We start from the raw sequence: 20,999 nt of genomic DNA, 5'->3' as shown, positions 1-20,999 counted from the left end.
AAGGTGGAGCTGGTGGGGCTGAAAATTTCTTATCCCACATGGCCACCGATATCCTACTATTCCTAAGGAATTTATCCTCAGGATTATACATCCATTAGGAAAAGCTTGCAGTTCATAGCTTTTTATATATATTCATTTTTTAGATATTTATTTATGATTTATTTTTATAATATATTTCTTTTATAGATATATTATGGCTCATATATTGAATTGTAAAGCTCAAAATGGGATAAAGAACGAGCTCAGGATTCATGGAAGCAGCAAAATCCACATGGAAAATTTGTTCTGTATGCACAGCCGTGGATAATAAATACAATAAATATAATAAATGTAATAAATGTAATAAATGTAATAAATATAATAAATATAATAAATGCAATAAATGCAATAAATTTAATAAATTTAACACATAATAAATATATTAACTGTAATAAATATAATAAATTTATTAAATTTATTACATTTAATAAATATAATAAATATAATAAATATAATAAATATAATAAATATAATAAATACAATTCCCAAGGAATATTTCTCCCAAACCCCTGTATTTCCCACTAGACACACCATCCATTTCAAGCTCCATTCCACAATTTCTTGGGAATATGGCAGGGTTTTATCTTAAACATGTGGGATCCACTGGAGGAACGTGGCTCTGCAGTGGTAAAAACCAGGGAAGCTCAATTCCAGGAATTTTCAGGAAGGAGGAATGATTTTAAAATGCAACTAAAAACTCAGTCCTGATCTTCCTGCCTACAGGAAGGGCCTGGAGAAGGATCCAGAAGGAAAAGGAAGGGATGCTCCTTAAGTTACACCTCACCACACAGTGACAGAGCAATATTAGGCTCAGCTTTAGCAAAGGGATCCAAATTCCAGGCTGGAGCTTTCCCTGCACCCCTGGATTAGGCCAGGAAGACGGGATGTGCTCTCGAGGGGGTTTTACAGCTCCTCAAGGACCTGCAAAGCCATAAAACAGGAGCGGGAAGGGAAGAACGGGAATTCCTGGGGAATACTGCAAAGCTTGGATCCTGGCTAATCAATAATCAGACAGGAAGAAGCAGGGAAGGGAATTATCTGGGAAAGGGATGGCGTGGGACCCAAGTGACCCCGGGGAAGACGAGGGGAGCACGGCATTCCTGTGCCAGGAAATGGGACGTACCCGTATCTCTGGAACTGGTAATCGAACGTCAGCTCCGAGCCCGACGGGACCAGTTTGGTGGTGAAAAATCCAACCCGGAGCTGCCCATTCACAGTCCACTATGGAAAAGAGATGCCAGGAGTTATTCCAAGCCTGAGTCCAGCTTGGCTTTCCCTGAACTGCATTAATCCTTGGAAAAGCAGCACGGGGGAGTTTAACACCGGGCGCACTGCCTGGTTTAAATCCAGTTGTTTTCGTGTCGCTGATACGACAGCAACAAGAATTCCCAAAAGAAAGAAGGAAAACGCTTCACTCTGAGCTCTCCAGAGGGAGGAGCCGCTGGATTTGATCCAGCACTTTACCTTTTGGGTCTCACAGTTGGGCTCACAGCTGTGGTTCATGAAACGGGAGCAGTTTCCTTTCTGGGTAGCATCGATGATCTGGAAAGGAACCAGAAATCCAAGGGAAAAGGCTCATTCCTCGGAATGGGAAGCAGCTACAAACACAACTCATGGAGGAATCAGCTCCTTTCCCGCTCTTCATTTGATATTCCCCATCTTTATTCTGGAGATTGGGGTTTGTTGGCACATGAAGTTCCCCCCAAAAAGAGCTCTTAGGTACACGGCTCTTCATTTCCCAGTTCTCCAGCTGGGTGTGGATCCTGGATTTTGTTTCTGGTGAGACCCTGAGGGGCTGGGACAGTGACTTTTCCTCCCACACGCCTCACACTCCGAGGGAAAAGTCTGGATCACTTCCAGAAATAAAAACTCCTTTTATAACTGGAAATGCTCCTTTGTGACACTTCAAATCACACAACAATCCCCAAAACCCTTATTTTGGGAAGAAAAAAAAAAAAACAGGAAAAACCACTCTTGAGTATTTTTAGCTCCTTTTCTCTCAAGCTCCGCAGACCCAGAAAGTCCTGACAGGAGAGACAAGGAGAGTCTGAGATGGAATTTCTATTTATCCCCCTTGTTCTCAGGCAGAGGGAACAGCTCCACATCCCACGGAGCTGAAGCAGCCATAAATAATTAAGGATATCCAATATATAAATATTCCAGAGGCAATCCTGCACGGAGGGACTTTGCCAGCTAAAAATATCCCAATTTCATGGAGTTTAACAGGAAAGGAAATGTGGATTTTTGGTGTATTTGGGCACCCAGGGAGGGCGAGTTTGGCCTGGAGCATCTTCCCAAACACAACTTTTCTCCCAGGGATGATGTTTGCTCATGGAAGGGATGAGCCATCTTTTCCTTTGGAAGGACACTTTCCCCTCCCTAAGGGACACTGGGATACATTTAAGGTGCCACAAATATTGCTGGGACTCAGCAATGGGTTAAAAAATCCCGAGGCTTGAGGTTTCCTTTCCTCAGGAAAACATTCCTGACGGATTCAGGACGTTGCTCCGTGGATTCCCAAGGAGCTGGGGCTGTACACACCTCAATCCAGCCTTTCCCAGAGCCAATCCCAGCAATCCCCCTGCTCACCTCATCGTTCTTCAGGGCCATGAAATAATAGTGGATGTTCTTGTTCCGGGCATATTCCTTCACCCGAGCCTTGAATTCCTTGTGATCCAGCACTTCCCCACAGTATTCCAAGACAAAAGTGTTGCTGCAAGGGGGGAAAAAAACCATCAACTTTCTTAACAAAGAACCACCAAGAAACACAGAATAATCCCTGTTCAGGGGGATTCTCTGAACACAACTCCCAGCCTGGCCATCCTGGTGGTGCAGCAATAATTAATTGCCTTAACCTCTGGGAATTCTGATTAATTTGGGATTTTATGCTGTCACATGGGAAGGTGACAGAAGGATGAAGCTCCCATTTGAGCAGGGTTTATCCTATATATCCTATATATCCTGTATATTCTATATATCCTATATATCCTATATATCCTGTATATCCTGTATATTCTATATATTCTATATATCCTGTATATCCTGTATATCCTGTATATTCCATATATCCTATATATCTTATATATTAATGGAATTCCAGGCTGGCTTGGGTTGGAAGGGAGCTTTGAGATCATCCCATTCCAACCCCATTCCATGGGCAGGGACACCTCCCATTGTCCCAGGCTGCTACCAGCCCCAGTGTCCAGCCTGGCCTTGGGCACTGCCAGGGATCCAGGGGCAGCCACAGCTGCTCTGGGCACCCTGTGCCAGGGCTGGACAGCCCTTCTGGGGAAGGAATATTCCCAATATCCACCCTGAGCCTCCCCTGGCCCAGCCTGAGGCCGTTCCCTCTCCTCCTGTCCCTGTTCCCTGGCAGCAGAGCCCGACCCCCCCGGCTGCCCCCTCCTGTCAGGGACTTGTGCAGAGCCACAAGGTCCCCCCTGAGCCTCCTTTGCTCCAGGCTGAGCCCCTTTCCCAGCTCTCCTCAGGAATTCTCCAGCCCCTTCCCAGCTCCATTCTCTGCCCTGGACACATTCCAACATGGTCCCTTCTCCCAGTAAACCTCATCTTGGTCTCCCCCATCCTGCTCAGGCCTCACAAGATCTCAGCATCCTCTCTCCTCTCCTGGCCTCACCCAAAGCAGCGCTGGGAATGACAATCCTGAGTTAACAACAGGAGGAAAGATCCCCTCGGGATCTTCTTGTTGTCCAAAGGGGAGGAGGAGGAGGAGGACTCAGGAAGTGCAGAAGTTTTGCAGAGGTGGGAAGAGAAGAATGGACACAACCAGAGTGCAGCAGGGACAGAGAAAGGGGAGGCAGATTCATCCCAAGAATAAACCATGGAAAGGCTGTTGGGAAAGCCTGGAGACTGGGAGATCAAACAATGGACGGGCAGATGGCAGAGAGGAAGAGGGACACCCAGCAGGGACAAGGACAAGCTGGAAGAACCTCGGCCGATCTCCTGTCAGGGACATCAAGAGCCCCCAGGCCCTTCTCCCTTCATGAGGGAGTGAAAGAGCAGGAAAAGGCCGTGGGAAGAGGGAAAGCTTACGATGGCAGGTCCTTGGCAGCTCTGAGCCCCCAGCCCTTCTTCTCGGTCAGGATCACCTCCACATCCGCGTGCTGCTTCTTCTGGAAGCGCCGGTTGGAGCAGTAGTCGCCGTTTGGACACCGGGAAGAGCTGAGGGAAGGGAAGGGGAGCAAATCAATTCCCAGCAGGGAAACGGCGCCAACAGAAAGAGCTCAGATGGGAAATAAATCCCAAATAATCATCATCAACCCCATGTGAAACCTTCCAATGTGGTTTGCTATAAAAAGCACAACCACGTGACTGTCACCATGCAAATGCAGATCATTTCTTTCTGGGAAGGTAAAAACACTTGGAATGCTGATCCCGCTGTATTTCTGTATCAGGGCATCCCAACGGGGAGAACTGGGCTCTTCTCCCCTTGTTTTGGGAGTTATTCCTTCAAGATATTCCCTGCCCTAGGTTTGGGCTATGAGAGAAAAGCAAAAATTGAGATTCTACCAGGTAATTCCAATCCTTCCACATGCCGGGGAAGAATCCCACCAAGCACCCTGTCCCTGCCTCCAGCTCCATGGAGCAGCAAACCCCTTCCAGGAGGGGCAAGGAGACACCAGCCAAAGGCTGGAGAGGCTCTAGGGAGAGAAGACCCAGGAGGTTGTGAGGGCTGACCTGCAGATCATCCAAGGATTTACATCATGGCATCACAGAATGGGTTGGGTTGGAAGGGACCTTAAGCATCATCTCATTCCACCCCCCTGCCATGGGCAGGGACACCTCCCACTACCCCAGGGTGCTGCAAGCCCCACCCAACCCCTGAACCCTTCCAGGGATGGGGCAGCCACAGCTCCTGGTGGCAGCTCCAAAGGTCACTCCAGGCCAGCACAGACACTTCACTGCCACCTCCCAGGAACTCCTGGCTTATCTGAGGGATTCCCAAGGCATCTCCAGGCCAGCCCACGGAACCCTACTCACCACTCGATCATGAGCAGGCGATTGAGACAATCCTCTCCACAGGCCACCTCCCCCTGCGCCCGCTCCTCCTTGGACAGAGGGGGACACTCACACAGCATCCGCTTGATATCCCGGTGGGATTTGTTCTTCTTCCTGGGGAAGCCAAGTCATGGAAATACAGGTGAGACAGCAGCCAGCAGGAGAAATTCCTCCTCGATCCTTATCAGTGGTTACTGGAAAAATTGGAAAACTGATTTCTGGACATAAGGATTGATAACCCTGGGATAACCACTGGGAGGCACAGGGATAACCAAGGACACTCGGCTCAGTGATGCTTTGTGACAACAAAAGGTGATTTCCTAGAGAATTCCCAGGATGTTTAGCTGGTTTTCCTTTCTCCTCCCTGTCCATGTTTATTTGGACATCCATATTTTAATAGGCAAAGTGGAGGGTGTGGTTACTTCAGCCTTGCTGTCAAGTGAGAGGATGAAAAAGAGGAGAAAATCAGAGTTATACAAAAGGCATCCACTGATTCACATTTTAGCTTCCATAAAGGATTTCGGGAATGCTCTGGAGCGTGGATCCCAACAAGGCAAAAAAATCCACGAGAAAAAAAAAGTGGTATTTTGAATTATGGGCATTAGATCCAAAACAGCTCCTCTGAGATGATAAATAGACACGGAAGTAACCAAAACCTTTGGAAATGTGCCTTGTTTGTCCAAAACTTTTCCCACACCCAGAGAGAATTCCCTGTACCTACGGAGAGGGAGTGACCTGGCATTTGGGATATTGAACAGGCAGGATCTGGTAAAGCTATAAAAAAGGGTATAAATAAATCAACCTTTCCCTCAGATCCTTCCATCTTCCATCTCTTCTCAGCACTTGGGACTCTCTGGGCCCAACTGGGGGATTCTCTTCAGGAGAAGAGCCCCCACGGTGGCTTTGCCAGATGTTGGGAATGCAACATCCCCTCCCCTCCCTCCAAAGGATGCCAATTTGGCCATAAAAACCCAACCATCCTGGAACCAAATGGAAGTTAAATCCCAAACTTGCTCCAGGAATTAAAACAAGGATGAAGCAGCAGTTACCTCTCTGTCAAGTAGACGTTCTCCTCGATGAGGTCGAAGTAACAGGGCATCTTCCCCTGCTTGGCAAACTCCTTCCAGCGCTGGGGGTCCCTGAAGTCATCCATGATACACAGCCTGCCCACCATGGAGGAATCCTGCGGCGCCGGCTCCGCCTGCTCCCCCTCCAGCTTCCCCTTCCTCTTCTCCCCAGCGTCCCCGTCGCTCTCCGAGTCGCTCTCCAGCTCCGGGCGCCTTTTCTTCGGTGGGCCTCGTTCTTTCACATCGTTTTTGTCCAAAGCTTTCACCTCCTCCTTCTTCTCCCCACCCGGCACCGGCTCCTTGGTGGAATTGCTGCTGATCTCGTGTGCCTGCACCGAGCCCTTTTCCTTCTGCCCAGGCACCTGGGATTTTCCAGAGGGGCTGGGAAAGCGGGGCTTGCAGTCCTCATCCCAACGCTCGTCCTCCTCGTACTCCTCATGGTCTTCCGTGAGGGAATCAGGCACCTGCCCTTGGATGCGTTCGTAGTTAACCACGGAGGGTCTGCTGGCTGCCCTCGTGTCCCAGTAACCGTTGCCTTGCCAGTAGCTCTGGGAGCTGGGATAAGCTCCCGAGCCCGGCTGGTAAACGTAGCCCGAGTACATCCCGAAGCTGCTGTCCGGCTGCTGGTAGGTGCTGCTGGGCTTCTCCTGCTGGGAAAAGTCCCAGCCCACCGCACCCATCTCCTCCGGAGCACGGAAACCATCGAGCCTGGAGTAGTCTCCGAGGCCGGACTGGTTCAGCCCGCCCTGCCCTTGCCGACTGTCGGGCTTGGAAGAGCTCATCTGGTGCCGGGATGCGTCGGTGCTCTCCAAACTCTCCGGGACACAGAAGGACTGCTCTTCTGGCCGAACCATGGGCCTTCCCATGCCCATCACATCCGTCAGCACCATCCTCTCCTCCGCGCCGGCTTTGCTGTGGGAATCGGCCGTCAGGTCCGCCTGGCTCGTGCTGTCCACGCCGTCACTCTGGGCCTGGCACGGATCCACCCGCAGCTCCTCCGGCTCCTTCCTGCTCAGCTCCGTGGAAGTTGCTGGACTCTTCTCCATCCCTCTGGGAGAACACCTGCTCTCCACCTGAGCACCACCTTTACTGCCCATATTTTCTGACCTCTCCTCATAGTAGGGCCTGCTGGGCTCGGGCCGCTCGTCGTCCCAGTGGTCAGAGAAGCGCCGGCTGCTCCGGGAGGAGCCCGGGCTGTTCTCCTCCGTGGCTATGGTGGAGTTCTTGGGAACCACCACAACCGACTGGAGCCGCTTCCGTGGCGTCCCATCATCAGAATCCGAGTCCTCCGTGTCGCTGTCCTCGCTGCCCCCCTCGCTGTCGCTGTCCCCCGTGTCGGAATAATCGTCGTGGCCGGCGGGAATGAATTCCGCGGCGTTGCCGCTGCTGTCGCACGTCGGGGCTTGGGTCAGCGTCTCGGTGTCCTCTGCAGTGACGATGACATCGGAGGAGGGATACAAAGCATCTGGAAAAGCCGAGGCCACCAAGGGCTCACTTCCCTCATCCCTCTCGGCCGATACGCCAGGACACGGAACCCTCAGCTCCTCCGGCTCAGCTCCCTCGGTGGAAACAGCACTTGCTTCCACGACCTCTCTGCCGCGGTGTTCCAGCGGCACTTCCGAATAGTAGGAATGTTCATTCTGGAACGACGACTTGCCTTTTGCTGAGCCAAGACCAACGTGCTGAGCATCCAACTCCAGCATCTCTTCAGCTTCCAAACGCTGGAGCGGCTCCTGGCACACACCCGGAGGGGGCACGTCCCATTTGGAAGAAACGCTTTCCTCTGGCACAGGATGATCTGACTGGAGCCTCTGGGAACCGCCATCCTGGGAGGAATCCCTGTCTGAGCATTCCACTGCCAGGCTGATTTTATGGGAAGCATGGCCATGCTCATCCTCCCCAGCAGACTTGGAATGGGCATCCTCCGTGCTCTCGTAATCACACGTCACCGTCTGTGGCTCCACCTGCACATCCAGGAAAGTCTCGGATGTCACCTTCAAATCCGCAGGTTCCGCTTCGATTTCTACTTCCGAGTGGTACAAGTCAGGGGTGGCATCATCGGAAATGTAGCAAAAAACAGGTTCTTTGGTTTTGTCACAGGGAGTCACCTCCTCATCCACCTTCTTAAGGACAGTTTTAGTGGGATCTACATTCACGACAGGGAGAGGGGCGGCTTCCTCCGGCTGCTGCGGCTCCGGAGCCTCCGCTTCCTGGAACAGGCTGTTGCACTCGCTGGACTGGACCCGGGAATCATCCGGCTCTTGCTCTTGGGACACATCCCTGCTCTCAAACCCATTGGATGGCAACGGATATGACGGGCTTGTCTTCACGGCAGGCGACGCTTCCGACCAACCCGGGCCGTGGTCAGAGAACGCGGCGATGTCCTCTGCTTTGCAGGCACTGGGAGTTGCCAGACCCTCATGCTGACCCTCCGGGGAGCCGTTCACACTCGATTCCATGGGGAAACACATTCTTAAGGGATCATGCTTTGCCTTTAAGAACGTTTCTTGCTCCTTAGCACTGCCGTGGCATTCGTTTGCTGCAAGTTCCTCGGATTTTGAGTTCGCCAAACCCGCCTTGGACTCGTCGGCCTTCGGCAAAGCAGGAGAATCGCTGAACTGATTTAACGGAGAAAGTGTCTTTTCCCGTTCCAACTTTTTCACGCTGGACACCCTGATCTCACTGTTCTTTACACAAGAGGTCTCTAAATCTAGAGAATTACACCTGGACTTGATTTCTTCGATCGATTCTGTACAACAGAAAGAACTCTTAAATTTATCAGGCTTTGGTGCGGGGGCCTTGGATTTATAGCGGGAGGAATTCACATTACTGTCGGGCTTGGAATGGGATGTCCCCTTCCGATAGCCCAGTTCATCGAGGGGAGAGCACCTTTTGGATACTTCACTTTCAGAAGTCCTTCTGGAATCTCGATCCGCTTTCGAAGACGACCTCCCTCTCCTGTCCACGTCAGCATGAGACGACTCCACTTTGCTGTCCCTGTCTGACTTGGAGTAAGAGGATCTCGAGTCTCTGTAGGAGGAGGAGGAATGGGAGGACGTACGCCGGGAGTCGCTGGACCTGGAATGTGTCCTCCTGTACTCCTCCTCCGAGTCCGAGCTCTCTCGCGCCCGGCTGTCCGCGTACGACCGGGAATATCGCGACCGTTCCCTGTACGGGGAGCTCCGGTGGTACCGGCGGTCGGAGTCGTAGTAATGCGAGCGCTCCGACCTCGAGTAAGAGGAGCTGGTTCGGGAGCTGCGATCGGAGCGGGAACGGGAATGAGACCGGCTTCGCCTCCTCTCTCTGTCCGAGCGGGAGCGGGAGGACGAGTACCGCGAGTCTCTCTCCGATTTGGAATAGCTCGAGTACTTCTCATCCCTGTCTGACTTGGAGCGCGACGAGGACTTGCCCAGGTCGTCACCCCGGAGGGACGCAGAGCTCCGTCTGGGATCTCTCTCCTTTTCCGTGCTGGATATCTTCTGCTCGTGCGACCGCTGGCTGGAGGAGGTCCTCACGGAATCCTCGTCGGACTCGGAGCCCTGCGGCGCGCCATCCGACTGGGAGAACTTCCTCTTGGCCCCCTGCCTCCGGGAGCAAGCGGGAGCACCCTTCAAGCCGTCGGAAACCTCATCCTCCTTCCCAATATGGGAATCTTCCTTCGGCGGGGTTCTCTCCGTCTGCTCGGGCGCGGTTTGAGCCACACGTTCCTCGGAGACACGCGACGCCGGATCCTGCTTGGCATCGGGCTCCAAGGCCTCCCTGGGCAGCACGTGGCTCGGCTCCCTCGGCGCGGGGGCTTCGGCTTCTCCGGGCGGCGACAGCAGCAGCGCCGACATCGGCGTCACCGGCGGCGGCGGCGGGGCCGTGGCTCCAGGGACCGGCATCGGTGACGCCGGCGGTGGCGGCGGGGGCGGGGGAGGCGGCGGCGTGGGGGGGAAATCCACAGCCAAGGCTACCGGTTCCGTTACTGGTGGCGGGAGCGGCGCCGCCGGAGCCGGGGCTGGTTTTGCCGTGACGTTCAGTAAATGTTTTTTGAAATGAATCTTCCCCAATTCTACCTTCGGTTTCGGGGGCGAAGACTCCTCGGCTGAACCAGCGGCGTCCCCCAAGTCCAGTTTATTTTTGGGGTTAAAATCAGTCGGGAGGGGAACTGCTGGAGGGGTGGGACTTTCATTTTGTTTCTCGTTTCCCAGAGCAGCCAGGAATCGATTGGGTAAAGTTTTCTTGGTTAAACTAAAGCTGAAAGACACTTTTTGTCTTCCCTGCTCCTCAAGGTTAACCTTGGTTTTGGTGCCTTTGGGCAGAAAGCGGCTCGAGGCGACGCCTTTGAACACGGGGCCTTTGATAAAACCGGCTCTCGGCACCGTTTCGGGTTTGCCCTGCGGAAGAAAAAGAAGATGCAGTTGGAGGAATTGGATTTTTGGGGGGTTTGAACTCAGTTCGGCAGCATTTTCTTTCACCTGGTGAATTTTTCATGATGATAAAAGAGAAACGCATACCCTGGGTCTGCCTTTGGTGCCCGGATCTGTCCTGAAAAAAATCAATTCCTCAGACTTCTCCAGCTTGGAACAAAACCTCCTCTGAGGTTTGGGCTGAGACTTTTTATCTGACTTATTAATGACCAAGCTCCAAGTCCTTTGATCACTTAATCCTTATTTTTTAAAAAAAAGAGCGTTCAGTTTATGAAGTTAATTGATGACAGAACTCTGCTTTTCTTATGCTGCTTCTGTGGTCCCAGGCTACAAAATATCCTGAGTTTTAAGCTTTAAGTACATTTGTTTCCATGTGACTCCACCTGGATGCAGCCTTCCAGTACTGGAGAAGGCTCCAGGGAGAGCTCAGAGCCCCTGGCAGGGCCTAAAGGGGCTCCAGGAGAGCTGCAGAGGGACGGGGGACAAGGCCTGGAGGGACAGGACCCAGGGAATGGCTTCCCACTGCCAGAGGGCAGGGATGGATGGGAGATTGGGAATTGGGAATTGCTGGCTGGGAGGGTGGGGAGGGGCTGGGCTGGAATTCCCAGAGCAACTGTGGCTGCCCCTGGATCCCTGGCAGTGCCCAAGGCCAGGCTGGACATAGGGGCTGGGAGCAGCCTGGGATAGTGGGAGGTGTCCATGGCCACAGCAGGATGGAATGGAATGGAATGGAATGGAATGGAATGGAATGGAATGGAATGGAATGGAATGGAATGGAATGGGATAATCCTGAAGGTTCCTTCCCACCTAAACCAGTCTGGGATTCTGTGATTTGGTTCCAGCACAAATCAGACCAACAACAATTCCAGCAGGAATTTAAACCCCGTGCTCTCCCACCTCCCTCCAACAGCCCTCTCCCAGTCATTACTAACTCCTGCAAGTTCCCAGGCTCAGGCCTAGACCTGCATTAATTAACAACTCCCCAAGAATTCCCATCAGGACCCATTGGTGCGTGATGACTCCGTCACCTCTGGATCAACCGACTGTTCTCTGCTCCACGTCCTTCCCACCAGGAGGTTCCGGCTGCCTCCTGCCCAGGAGCTCACTCAGCACCTTCCGAGCCCAAACCCAGGAGTTCTCAGAGCACAGAGCACCCTATATTCACCCATTTGGGCATTTCTCCCTCTATTTTAAATCTTAGAGCTCATCTGTGTCCCAGGAATAAAATCCTGGAGAAGATAAAGTGGGAAAAGGGCTTTGCTCTCAACAGTCCCTACGTCCAAAATCCAAACTGCATCAGAATCATGGAATTCTGGAATGGTTTGGGGGGAAGGAACCCTCAGGATCATCCCATTCCACCCCCGGCCATGAACAAGGACACCTTCCGCTATCCCAGGCTGCTCCAAACCAAATCCAGCCTGGCCTTGAACACTTCCAGGGACCCAGGGGCAGCCACAGCTGCTCTGGGAATTGGTGTAATCCCATTTTGTGTGTTAAGCCTAATTCCAGTGGAAAGAGACGTATCCAAATTGTCCAGAGGCAGGTTTTGCTCCCATAGCTGTGCCATGAGCACATTTTTGGCAGGAGCAGCAGTTTCCTGCAGCCCCCTGTGAATTATTAAGGATTTTGTTATCCTTTAACTCATGGAAAGCACCGTGGAGCTGCCCAGGCTCAAGGCACCGCAGTAAATGATTAAATGAGACATTGGTGCATTGGAAATCCTGGCTTTTTGCACCCTGGGACATCATGTATCCCAAAAAATCCTCGTTTTCAACACATCAGAGGGTTCATTGTGAAAACCTTTCAATAGTCTGTACATGGCTCGTCCTGGTGACCCAACCCAGCACCACTCTGGAGCTGGCAGCAGCAAATTCCCTTCGCTGTGGGAAAACTGGGAGCAAAATCCAAAAGCATTTCCTTGAAATAGGTGGTTTTTTATGAGGGGACATTTCAGGGGTGATTTCAAAGGAGTTTCACGGCTAAAAGGGCACCCAAAACATTGAGCCGGGAAAGAAAGGGCATCTCCAGCTCAGAAACGGGCTCCTCTCACCACTGCTCACAACCACCTCCACAAAGTCCTGCTGAAAATGCTACCCCTGTTTTCCAGAGAGCCCACACATCAGAAGTGATCCTGGGATTAACCCACAAATTTATACCAATTATTTCAGGGAAGAATGAAGGACAAAATGAACACTACTGAGACCACCCTCCTGTAGGATACCAGGTCCCGTCTCCTGAAGAGTGAGGGAACAGCATTTTGGGGGATTCCTGGATCAGTGATTATCCCTACAACCAGAAATTCCCTTTTTTTACACTTTTTTTACTCCAACCTGGGACAACAGAAGCAAGCAGGTTCCTCTCCAACCTTACCCTGAAGGATCTCCACAAATCTAAACCCAAATTCTTATCAGAGACTGGATTCTTTAATCATATCAATTATAAATGATAAATTAATAAGTATCAATTTAAAAACACAGGAAATTCAGAGAATCAGCATTTCGGAGTTTTCCTTCTCACTCCAGCTTTGGTGCCATCATTTTATGTGCCGAAATCGTGCCAATGTTTTGATTAAAATCCTCCTAATTTCAAGCACAACAGCTTTGAAATAATGGGAAGAAGGGGGTTTGGATAGATCCACCTTTTCCCAAATATGGGATCTGCGGGCAAAAAAGAGCTGCCACATTTCCATCACTCCCCTTCCCAGAGCCAGTTCAGCAGGGCTGACACATTCCAGGCTATTTCCCCCTCATGTGCTCACCCTTCCAGGGATTTTTTCCTTAAATAACAGCAATTTGAACAAAACACAGCTTCCAGAATTTCACACTCCACAGGTAACTTGGGAAATGTAATAGGTGGGAATGACTGGAAAAGCTGTCCGGGAGAAGAGGAATTCTTCTTCCTTTCACGTTTTACAGACAGGGAATATTCCCCAAAATGGAAAAAACAGTGCATCCAAAATGATTAACAGCCCTCATTCCGAAGGCAGGATATTAAAATCTATCCCAGGCCTGCAAGTTTTCTCTTTTTTCAATAAATTCATTGAGTCACAGGCAGCAAAACTCATTATTTTTACAAATTAAGTCCTTAAATAATCCACACCAACCCACACCGAGCTGTGCCATCACATCCCGTGTGCTTATGGCACAAGTGGCACTGGAATTATTGCCCCTCCTCTCCAAATTTAACAAGAATTATTGCCCCTCCTCCCCAAATTTAATGAGAATTATTGCCCTTCCTCCCCAAATTTAATGAGAATTATTATTGCCCCTCCTCCCCAAATTTAATGAGAATTACTGCCCTCCTCCCCAAATTTAACGAGAATTATTATTGCCCCTCCTCCCCAAATTTAACGAGAATTATTGCCCTCCTCCCCCAAATTTAACAGGAATTATTGCCCTCCTCCCCAAATTTAACAGGAATTATTGCCCCCCTCCCAAATTTAACGAGAATTATTGCCCCTCCTTCCCAAATCTAATCAGAGCAATCCCAGAAAAGCACCCATTTGCTTAATCCAGCCCCTCAGTTGCTCTGGATTCATGGAATGTCTCCGTCAAACCAAGCTCGCAGGAGATCCAGAAACGCTGCAATCGCTTTCACTCACCTCATTTTCTTCTTCTCTATTGCAATCCAGCCAGGGAAACATGGAAAAAAGAACAGGAGAGAAGGTGTGAACACCAAGTAGGAACAAGAAATGTCACACTGGACATCTGGGTGTGGAATGGGATGGACCTGGGACACGGAGGGAGGGAAACACCGACGGCACCCGGAGGCAAACCCGGCTCCGGAGGGGAGCACGGCACAGCTGGGAGGCTCCAAAATTCCCTGGAAAATCCCACATGGATTGGGACAGAGCAAACCTCTTTGGAGAGAACTGCTGGCTTGGTGCTGTCTCCAGTTATTCCAACAGGCTGCAGGAATAAAACCCTCAGGAACGGGATGGAAGAAGGTGGATTTGAGGTTCTTTCCATTTGAATGTTTTCCTGAATAACTGAAAGTTTTGGCCTCTCACTGACAGAAATTAAAGATATTAATGAACGTCTGACTGCTGTGCCTCTGCCCTGGCTATTTGCATAATTAATCACTATTGTGGCAGCTTGATCATGAACTCATTAGGACCATTCTCCATGCTGAGCCAACGGGAAAGGCCCACTTTTCATTCTTCCCAAGTTCTCTGCTCCGATCCCACAGCAAAGTTGTTTCTCCTCAAGGAAGGGGAAGGAACAAGGACACAACTCCCTCTCCTTGCTTTGCTTGGTTCCTTGGAGAGTGTCAGGGATTCTCGGCCCTCCCAACACACCTCAGCCAAGACATCAAAAGTTCACCCATCTCTCTGTCACGGATCTGCCAGAGATCCCAAAATCCCCTTCCAGCGCTCCAACACAGCTGAGAGCTGGAATTTTCCTCCTTTTTATCAGCTTTTAAACCATAATTCAGCACCACTGTGGTGACACAGCCAAAGATTTCCCACAGAAAAGGTTCCCAGATTCCCCCTCAAGCATCAGCTCAATGAGAAATATCCCAATTCTGGAAGAAAAAGCCAAAATTTTCCATTTTGGAGCAACCCGGACGTGATGACAGCACAAGAACCACCCATGTCCCCATCAAAACCATCACAGACTGGGAAGTGGGAGCAAAAGGAAGTGCTGGGGAGAACTATCCCCACAGGAATACTCTCCTGCCTCTCCAAAGGCTCCCATCCAATTGATGCAGCTTATTAAAAGACTATAAATTATTCCCAGAGCAGCACGAACGGCGTTTGATTCCATCAAGGAAACCCGAGCCAGGAGTTCTGGCCTGCGGAGCACACGAGGGCACAGACGGGATTTAATGGGGTCAAGCAGGCCAGGAATTCCAAATCCCGCAGATTCAGGAGCTCTCCAAGAGGCACTTTGATTGGAATCAAGGCCTGAAAAGAGCTTTCAATTTTAGGGTCACCAAAAGAGGAGTTTGGGACTTTCAGGAAGCCTCGCGTGGTTTGGGGGTTGGTGGAGTCAACTCTCAACAAAACCCCTGGATTTGATGACTGAAGGGCCTTTCCCAAGCTCTGTGATTCCAGGAAGATTTTCCAGACCTCCACAGGCAGCTGCAGCAGGGAATCACAACCACCAGGTGGAAGCTGAGGGTTCTAAAGCAAAAATAACTCTCTTTATACACAAAAATCCACCTTTAATCAGCTGTGCATCGGGAGAGAGGTAATTAAATTCTGTGTTTATCATTAATAACGGGAATAATTAATGTCAGGGAGAAAAGAGAGTCGAGATCCTTCAATTCCCAGAAAAATCCTGCAGGAAAAAGAGAGGAAACAGATGATCCCCATCCCTGGCAGTGTCCAAGGACGGGGCTTGGAGAAACCTGGGATAGTGGAAGGTGTCCCTGGGTGGGACTGGATGATCCCATTCCAACCCAAACCATTTGGAATTCTGGGATTCCAGGCATTAGAATGTGCTGACTTTCCTAAAAGTAAGGTTATGGATCCCATTTTCCTTCCCAGCCTCTTCCTTCTCCCCCCAAAAAAATCCACAGAAATAGAATTCCAAACTTAGGGAACGCGCGGCCGTTCCCTCAGGAACCTTGTGCCAAATTCCTCCCACGCTGGGATGAAGTTACATAAAATCCCCCTGTTCCAAGCTCAGGATCCATCCCAAGACACAACCCAGGGGTTTTCCAGAGCTTTTCCAGCTCCACAGGTTTGGAGCAATTCCCTCACCTGCACCTTGCTGCCTGCAGGCACCAGAAATAAAACCAGGATGAAAATTACCATGGAATTCCTGCACTTTGTGGCTCCTTTCCGAGGAAGGCAGAAGAGAAGAGTTGGTAACATCCAAAATAAGGCTCAAAATAAAACCGAACACCCTGAGAAGTGGTGAATACATGCAAAAAAGAACCTAAAAATCCACAAAATCAACCAAATAACAAAAAAGTAACCCCAGCACCAGGAAACTTTACCACCTTTGATCCGTTTCCAGCAGCTTGGTGTGTTAATTTTGTTAAAAAACAAAAATTAAACTCCAATTAAATTCCAGGAAAAGCTTTTGTAAGGCTGAAGAACGACATTTATATAAAAATTCTTTATGTGGGGGCCACATTTCTACCAAAATTCCTTGTATGGAGCCACATTTTGACCAAAATTCTTTACATTTAAACTTTATCAGCTCCTCTCGGAAACATCCCAATTTCATCATGAGAATGCTGATAGAAAATAAAATTGGATTTTAATCCTGGGGTTCGGCAGCTCCAGCATTTCTTGGTGCTTCAAGAGCTTGAGCTGAAGGAGATTTTTCTGTTTCTTAAGTGCAACCCACACAATAATTGGAATTTTATCCCAGTTTTCGGTTTTCCTTATGCAAAAGGAGCTTAAAAATGCCCTCGGGCTTCTGAAGTCTAAAAGACAAAACTTCAGGAGCCTCATCTCCCCTAAATCCTGGGGGTTTTTTATTTTCTTCCCTTTAAAAGAGGAAAATCTGGAAGCCTGGAGCTTTTCTTATCTGAACATCAGCAGCCTAACAGCCCTGGGAGCTGAAAAGGCCCATTCCCAGCAGGAATTCAGCTCAGGAATTCCACAGGGATCCATCTGAAAGCCACCTTGCTGTCAAAGAAAGGGAATCAAATGCAAAAGCTCAGCACTTAAATCCCAACTTCCAGCTCAGGAAATTGGGATTTAACCTGTTTTGTTTAGCCACAAGTATCCTGGATGCAGCTGGAGCTCCATGGATCATCACCCTCATCCACAGCAGGGCTAAGGAAACAGGGAAGCAGCAAAACAAACCAAGCCCTCAGGTGGAAATTTGGAATTCCAACAGGATCCTGGAGCCCAAAAGGAATTATCCAGGCAGGCTTTACCATCTGTCCCAGATGCTGATGCAGAGCTGCATCCGTGGGCTTCTGGTGCTGGGGATGCAATTCCCTGGATGCTGGGGAGGAAATTCCCTCTCTGCTGCTCTCATTCACAGAATCCCAGAATTCCAGCACGGGAAGGACCTTAAAGCTCATCCCATTCCAGCCCCTGCCATGAGCACCTTCCCCTACCTCAGGCTGCCCCCAGCCCCGTCCAGCCTGGCCTTGGACACTGCCAGGGATGGAACAGCCAGTTCCTGTGGGAAAACTGCTCCAGTGCCTCACCCTGCCCACAGCCAGGAATTCCTTCCACACATCTATCCCGAATTTCCCCTCAATTCCCACCCTCCAAACAGAAGGATTTGCTGGACTGAAGTGTCGTTGCTCCTCCGTTTATGAATCCCCCACGTGGGATAAAAAACAAGGACAGAAGCACAGCTGTCCTTGCATTTAATGGAATACGGATGGAATACTGGGAGGAATTGCTGGGAAGCCTTTTGTGCAGAGCACTGGGATTTAGCACTGCAACGTGTCCCTGCTCCCAAAAACACCGCACTGCCAGTGGAAAATGGACAAGCAGGAAAAGAGCTGGGAAGGGAACAGGCAATCCTTGGAGAGTGGAAAGGCAAAAGCACTCACATGAGGAGGAAAATCCCTGGAAAAAAAACCTGATTTAACCAGGAGGTGGAATCCAAGCCGAGCTGCCTGGAAAATGAGGTCAAGGTACCTGTACCTGCAGCACATCCCCAAATCCAGCTCTCCTGCTTCCCAAAATCCCCATTTCCTGCCTTGGACATTTCCACCAAGGGTTTGGAGCTGGAAGTTTGGAGCAAGAGAAGTGACAGCATTTCTCCTGTGCTGGAATAGGAAAGAACAGGGAGGACTGGAGATTCCAGGGAAAGAAGGAGCTGAACATACTGCAAACCAGGATTTATCCTTTCATTTATAAAAATGAGGAGGGGCTGAGTGACTTCATTTCTTCATTTTTCTGTGTTATAATTCCAGCATTTTAGAGAAGTCAAGATCTGCTCCAGGAAAAAGATCCAGTTAAGAAAAAAACATCCACTTTCTGTGCTCCTTCCCCCAGCTGCCCGAGAATTCCCAAACTCCCCCCAAATCCTGCTTTTCCCCTTCTGCTCGGGGCACACCTAAGGAAGAAATTCCATTTGAAATCCTGCCAGGGATCAGGAAAAGCAAAGCTGCTCCCAGGGAAGCCAGGAAAGGGATTCACCTGGCACAGGGAGGGAGAGGATGAGGATGAAAGGGTGAGGATGAGGATGGGGGTGGAAGTGGAATGGAACCCAAAGCAGAGGCACAGATCCCCACTGGAATTCAAAGCACAGCTCTTGGAAAACGTCCCCCTCTGCCTCTGGAAGCAGGGAAGGAGATTCCAGCAGCAGCTCCCAGAGTCAGCACCTTCCTCCCACCAATCACATGGCCATGGATCACTGTCCGGGTAAAGCCTGCCTCAAATCCCTCCTCTGCCACGAGGAGCCTTCCAAGGAAAAATCTCACCGGGAAAAGGGAACTTCAACTGCATTTTCCCAACCTGATGCACTTAAATCCCAAAATCTGGGGCACATCCCTGAGCCCATCCAGGATGCAGAGGGAAGGGTGAGGCTGCATCCACCACACCAAGGCAGTTTAGCAGCTCCAGGAGGGTTTCCCACGGATCTGTCCCTGTGGAACAGCACAGGAGGGATGGACGGGTGGGAACTGCACTGAACCCCCAAACCCACAGTAAATCCAAAATTCCGTGGACACTTTGGAGCATTCCTGGGATCAGAGCAGCCAAGGGCATCATTTCACTCCGGATTTTCCCCCCTCATTAACAATTCCTAATTCAAATTACAACCGTCCTAAAGCCAAGGTTAGGCCAGGCTTAAAGCTCAGGCTCAGTTCCACCACCGAAACATTTCCCCTGCCAGCACAAAGCCACTTCCAGGACTGAAAATGTTGGAATTAGTGGGAATAGTGGGGGAAAAAAAAAAACCAACCGATTTTTATCATTTTGCTCAAAACCCAAAATTATCTGTGCCCAGAGGAAGTTCCTCTGTTTAAGTTGCTTTTTTTAAGTTGCTCTTTGTAAATTCCTCGATTTAAGTTAAAATAGGTTTGAGCAGGAAAAGGACTTCGGGAGGAAGTCCTGGAACCTGGAAACTTGAGGGATTTTAAAACAATGAAAATAATAATCAGAAAAACCCCAGTTTACTTACAATTGTTGCTACCAGGGACCGGCACAGGGATTCATTCCCAGGCATGAGGATTCATTCCCAGCACCTGGACACGCAGAGGTGCTGAGGCTCCACCTGAGGCTCAGCGAAGAATTTGGGATTGTGCTAAAAATCGGGGGGAAATCTCCTCGGAGCAGCAAAGCAACGCTCCTCCCTCAGAGGGGGAGGATTTGGGAATGGCCCCCAGGATCCAGCGCTTCTCCCACCCCGCTGCCTTCCGGGGAAAACCAGGGATTTCCAGCCCTCCATCCCCTCCCTGACCTATCAGGTAACGCCATCCCGGGGGATTTTCCTTGAATGGGGCAGCAAATTCCAAGCGGGAGCTTAAGGAGCCTGAATGACATCACCCCCCCAGGCACTGCACGGCACCTTTGTCTCCCAAAATGCCTGGAAAACAAGGAATTCTCTCTGCTCCAGGGCTCTTGTCCTGCTGGGACACAGCTGGATACGTGGCACCCATTCCCAACATCCCCAAAATTAGAAGCCATCCTGCCCCCTCCATCCCAAGATTCACACTGAGGCAAAACCTTGGAATTTTAGTGTCACCACCTCCTAATTCACACACGTGTGCCACCAAATACTCCCAAAATTCACCACAGCAAAGCCCCAGATAGCCCATTCTTAGTCCAAACTCATCCCAGATTTAAAACTAAGGCACTTCCCAATCACGAGGTGACCCTAAAACCACATTCCAAAGGGGAGCAACTGCAACCTGCATCCCAAAAAACAGAAAGTAAAACGTTGCAAGGCCCTGGCCGGGCTCAGAGTCACTCCTTTGATATAAATAAATCTAAATAAAAAACAATAAATAAAAATAAATATAAAGAAATGTAAAATCTCCAAGGATTTATTTCTTACCTAATTATAGCTGAAGTTTAATGTCCTGGGATTTTGCCCAGTGGGAGGGAGCAGGGACACCTTGGGAATTGCTCCCCATTCCACAGAAGAGAATAAATCCCTCCCATGCTCCTTTACACCCCAAATTTGCCAGAGAATTCCAAACTGGGAATGGGTTGTGCAGGTGAACACCAAGCACCAGGCTCCGGAGTTTTCCCTGTTGGATTTCCATGCTGCAAAAAGCTGGGAATTATAATTATAAAATGTACAAGGATTTTCTGCTGCCTGGGAATGACACACTTTGGATTTCCAGCTGGAAAACTTCCGCTGGTGCTCTTCCAACAGGAAGGAAATACTGGAACTACAAAGATGCTGGGGAAGCTGTAAAATCTTGGAGGGACACAGAAGGAATCCACTGGGAATTGGAGCTCCAGCTCCTTCCCGATCCAGCCTGACGCCTCCTCCTCACATCAATATTTTGGGATCAAGTTTTGACTCCTGGCTCATTTTCTCCTGAATTTTAGGTCCAGCTCCACATGATTCCTGGGGGTTGCAGCCTC

General features: G+C 50.0%; 1 protein-coding gene across 2 annotated transcripts in view; it reads right to left on the bottom strand.

Annotated features, from left to right (window-relative positions):
* Positions 1-17,166, bottom strand: part of SETD2 (SET domain containing 2, histone lysine methyltransferase) — a 44,061-nt gene extending 26,895 nt beyond the window's left edge. Inside the window, exons 1-7 of one of the 2 annotated variants that reach the window (XR_011148911.1) lie at positions 14,136-17,166; positions 6,105-10,501; positions 5,038-5,169; positions 4,090-4,218; positions 2,629-2,752; positions 1,504-1,581; positions 1,163-1,260 (exon numbers count right to left, since the gene is read on the bottom strand). Coding sequence is in view for 1 of the 2 variants with exons in the window: in XM_069006194.1 (XP_068862295.1) it covers positions 1,163-1,260; positions 1,504-1,581; positions 2,629-2,752; positions 4,090-4,218; positions 5,038-5,169; positions 6,105-10,501; positions 14,136-14,177 (5,000 nt within the window). In the remaining variant the exon portion in view is untranslated. The remainder of the gene's footprint in view (positions 1-1,162; positions 1,261-1,503; positions 1,582-2,628; positions 2,753-4,089; positions 4,219-5,037; positions 5,170-6,104; positions 10,502-14,135) is intronic. The other variant, XM_069006194.1, reaches the window with a different exon arrangement.
* Between the last annotated feature and the right edge of the window lie 3,833 nt (positions 17,167-20,999).

This window comes from Aphelocoma coerulescens, chromosome 2, assembly GCF_041296385.1.
Source record: "Aphelocoma coerulescens isolate FSJ_1873_10779 chromosome 2, UR_Acoe_1.0, whole genome shotgun sequence".
Classification (NCBI taxonomy): domain Eukaryota; kingdom Metazoa; phylum Chordata; class Aves; order Passeriformes; family Corvidae; genus Aphelocoma; species Aphelocoma coerulescens.
This window is presented reverse-complemented; position numbering and strand designations above follow the sequence as displayed.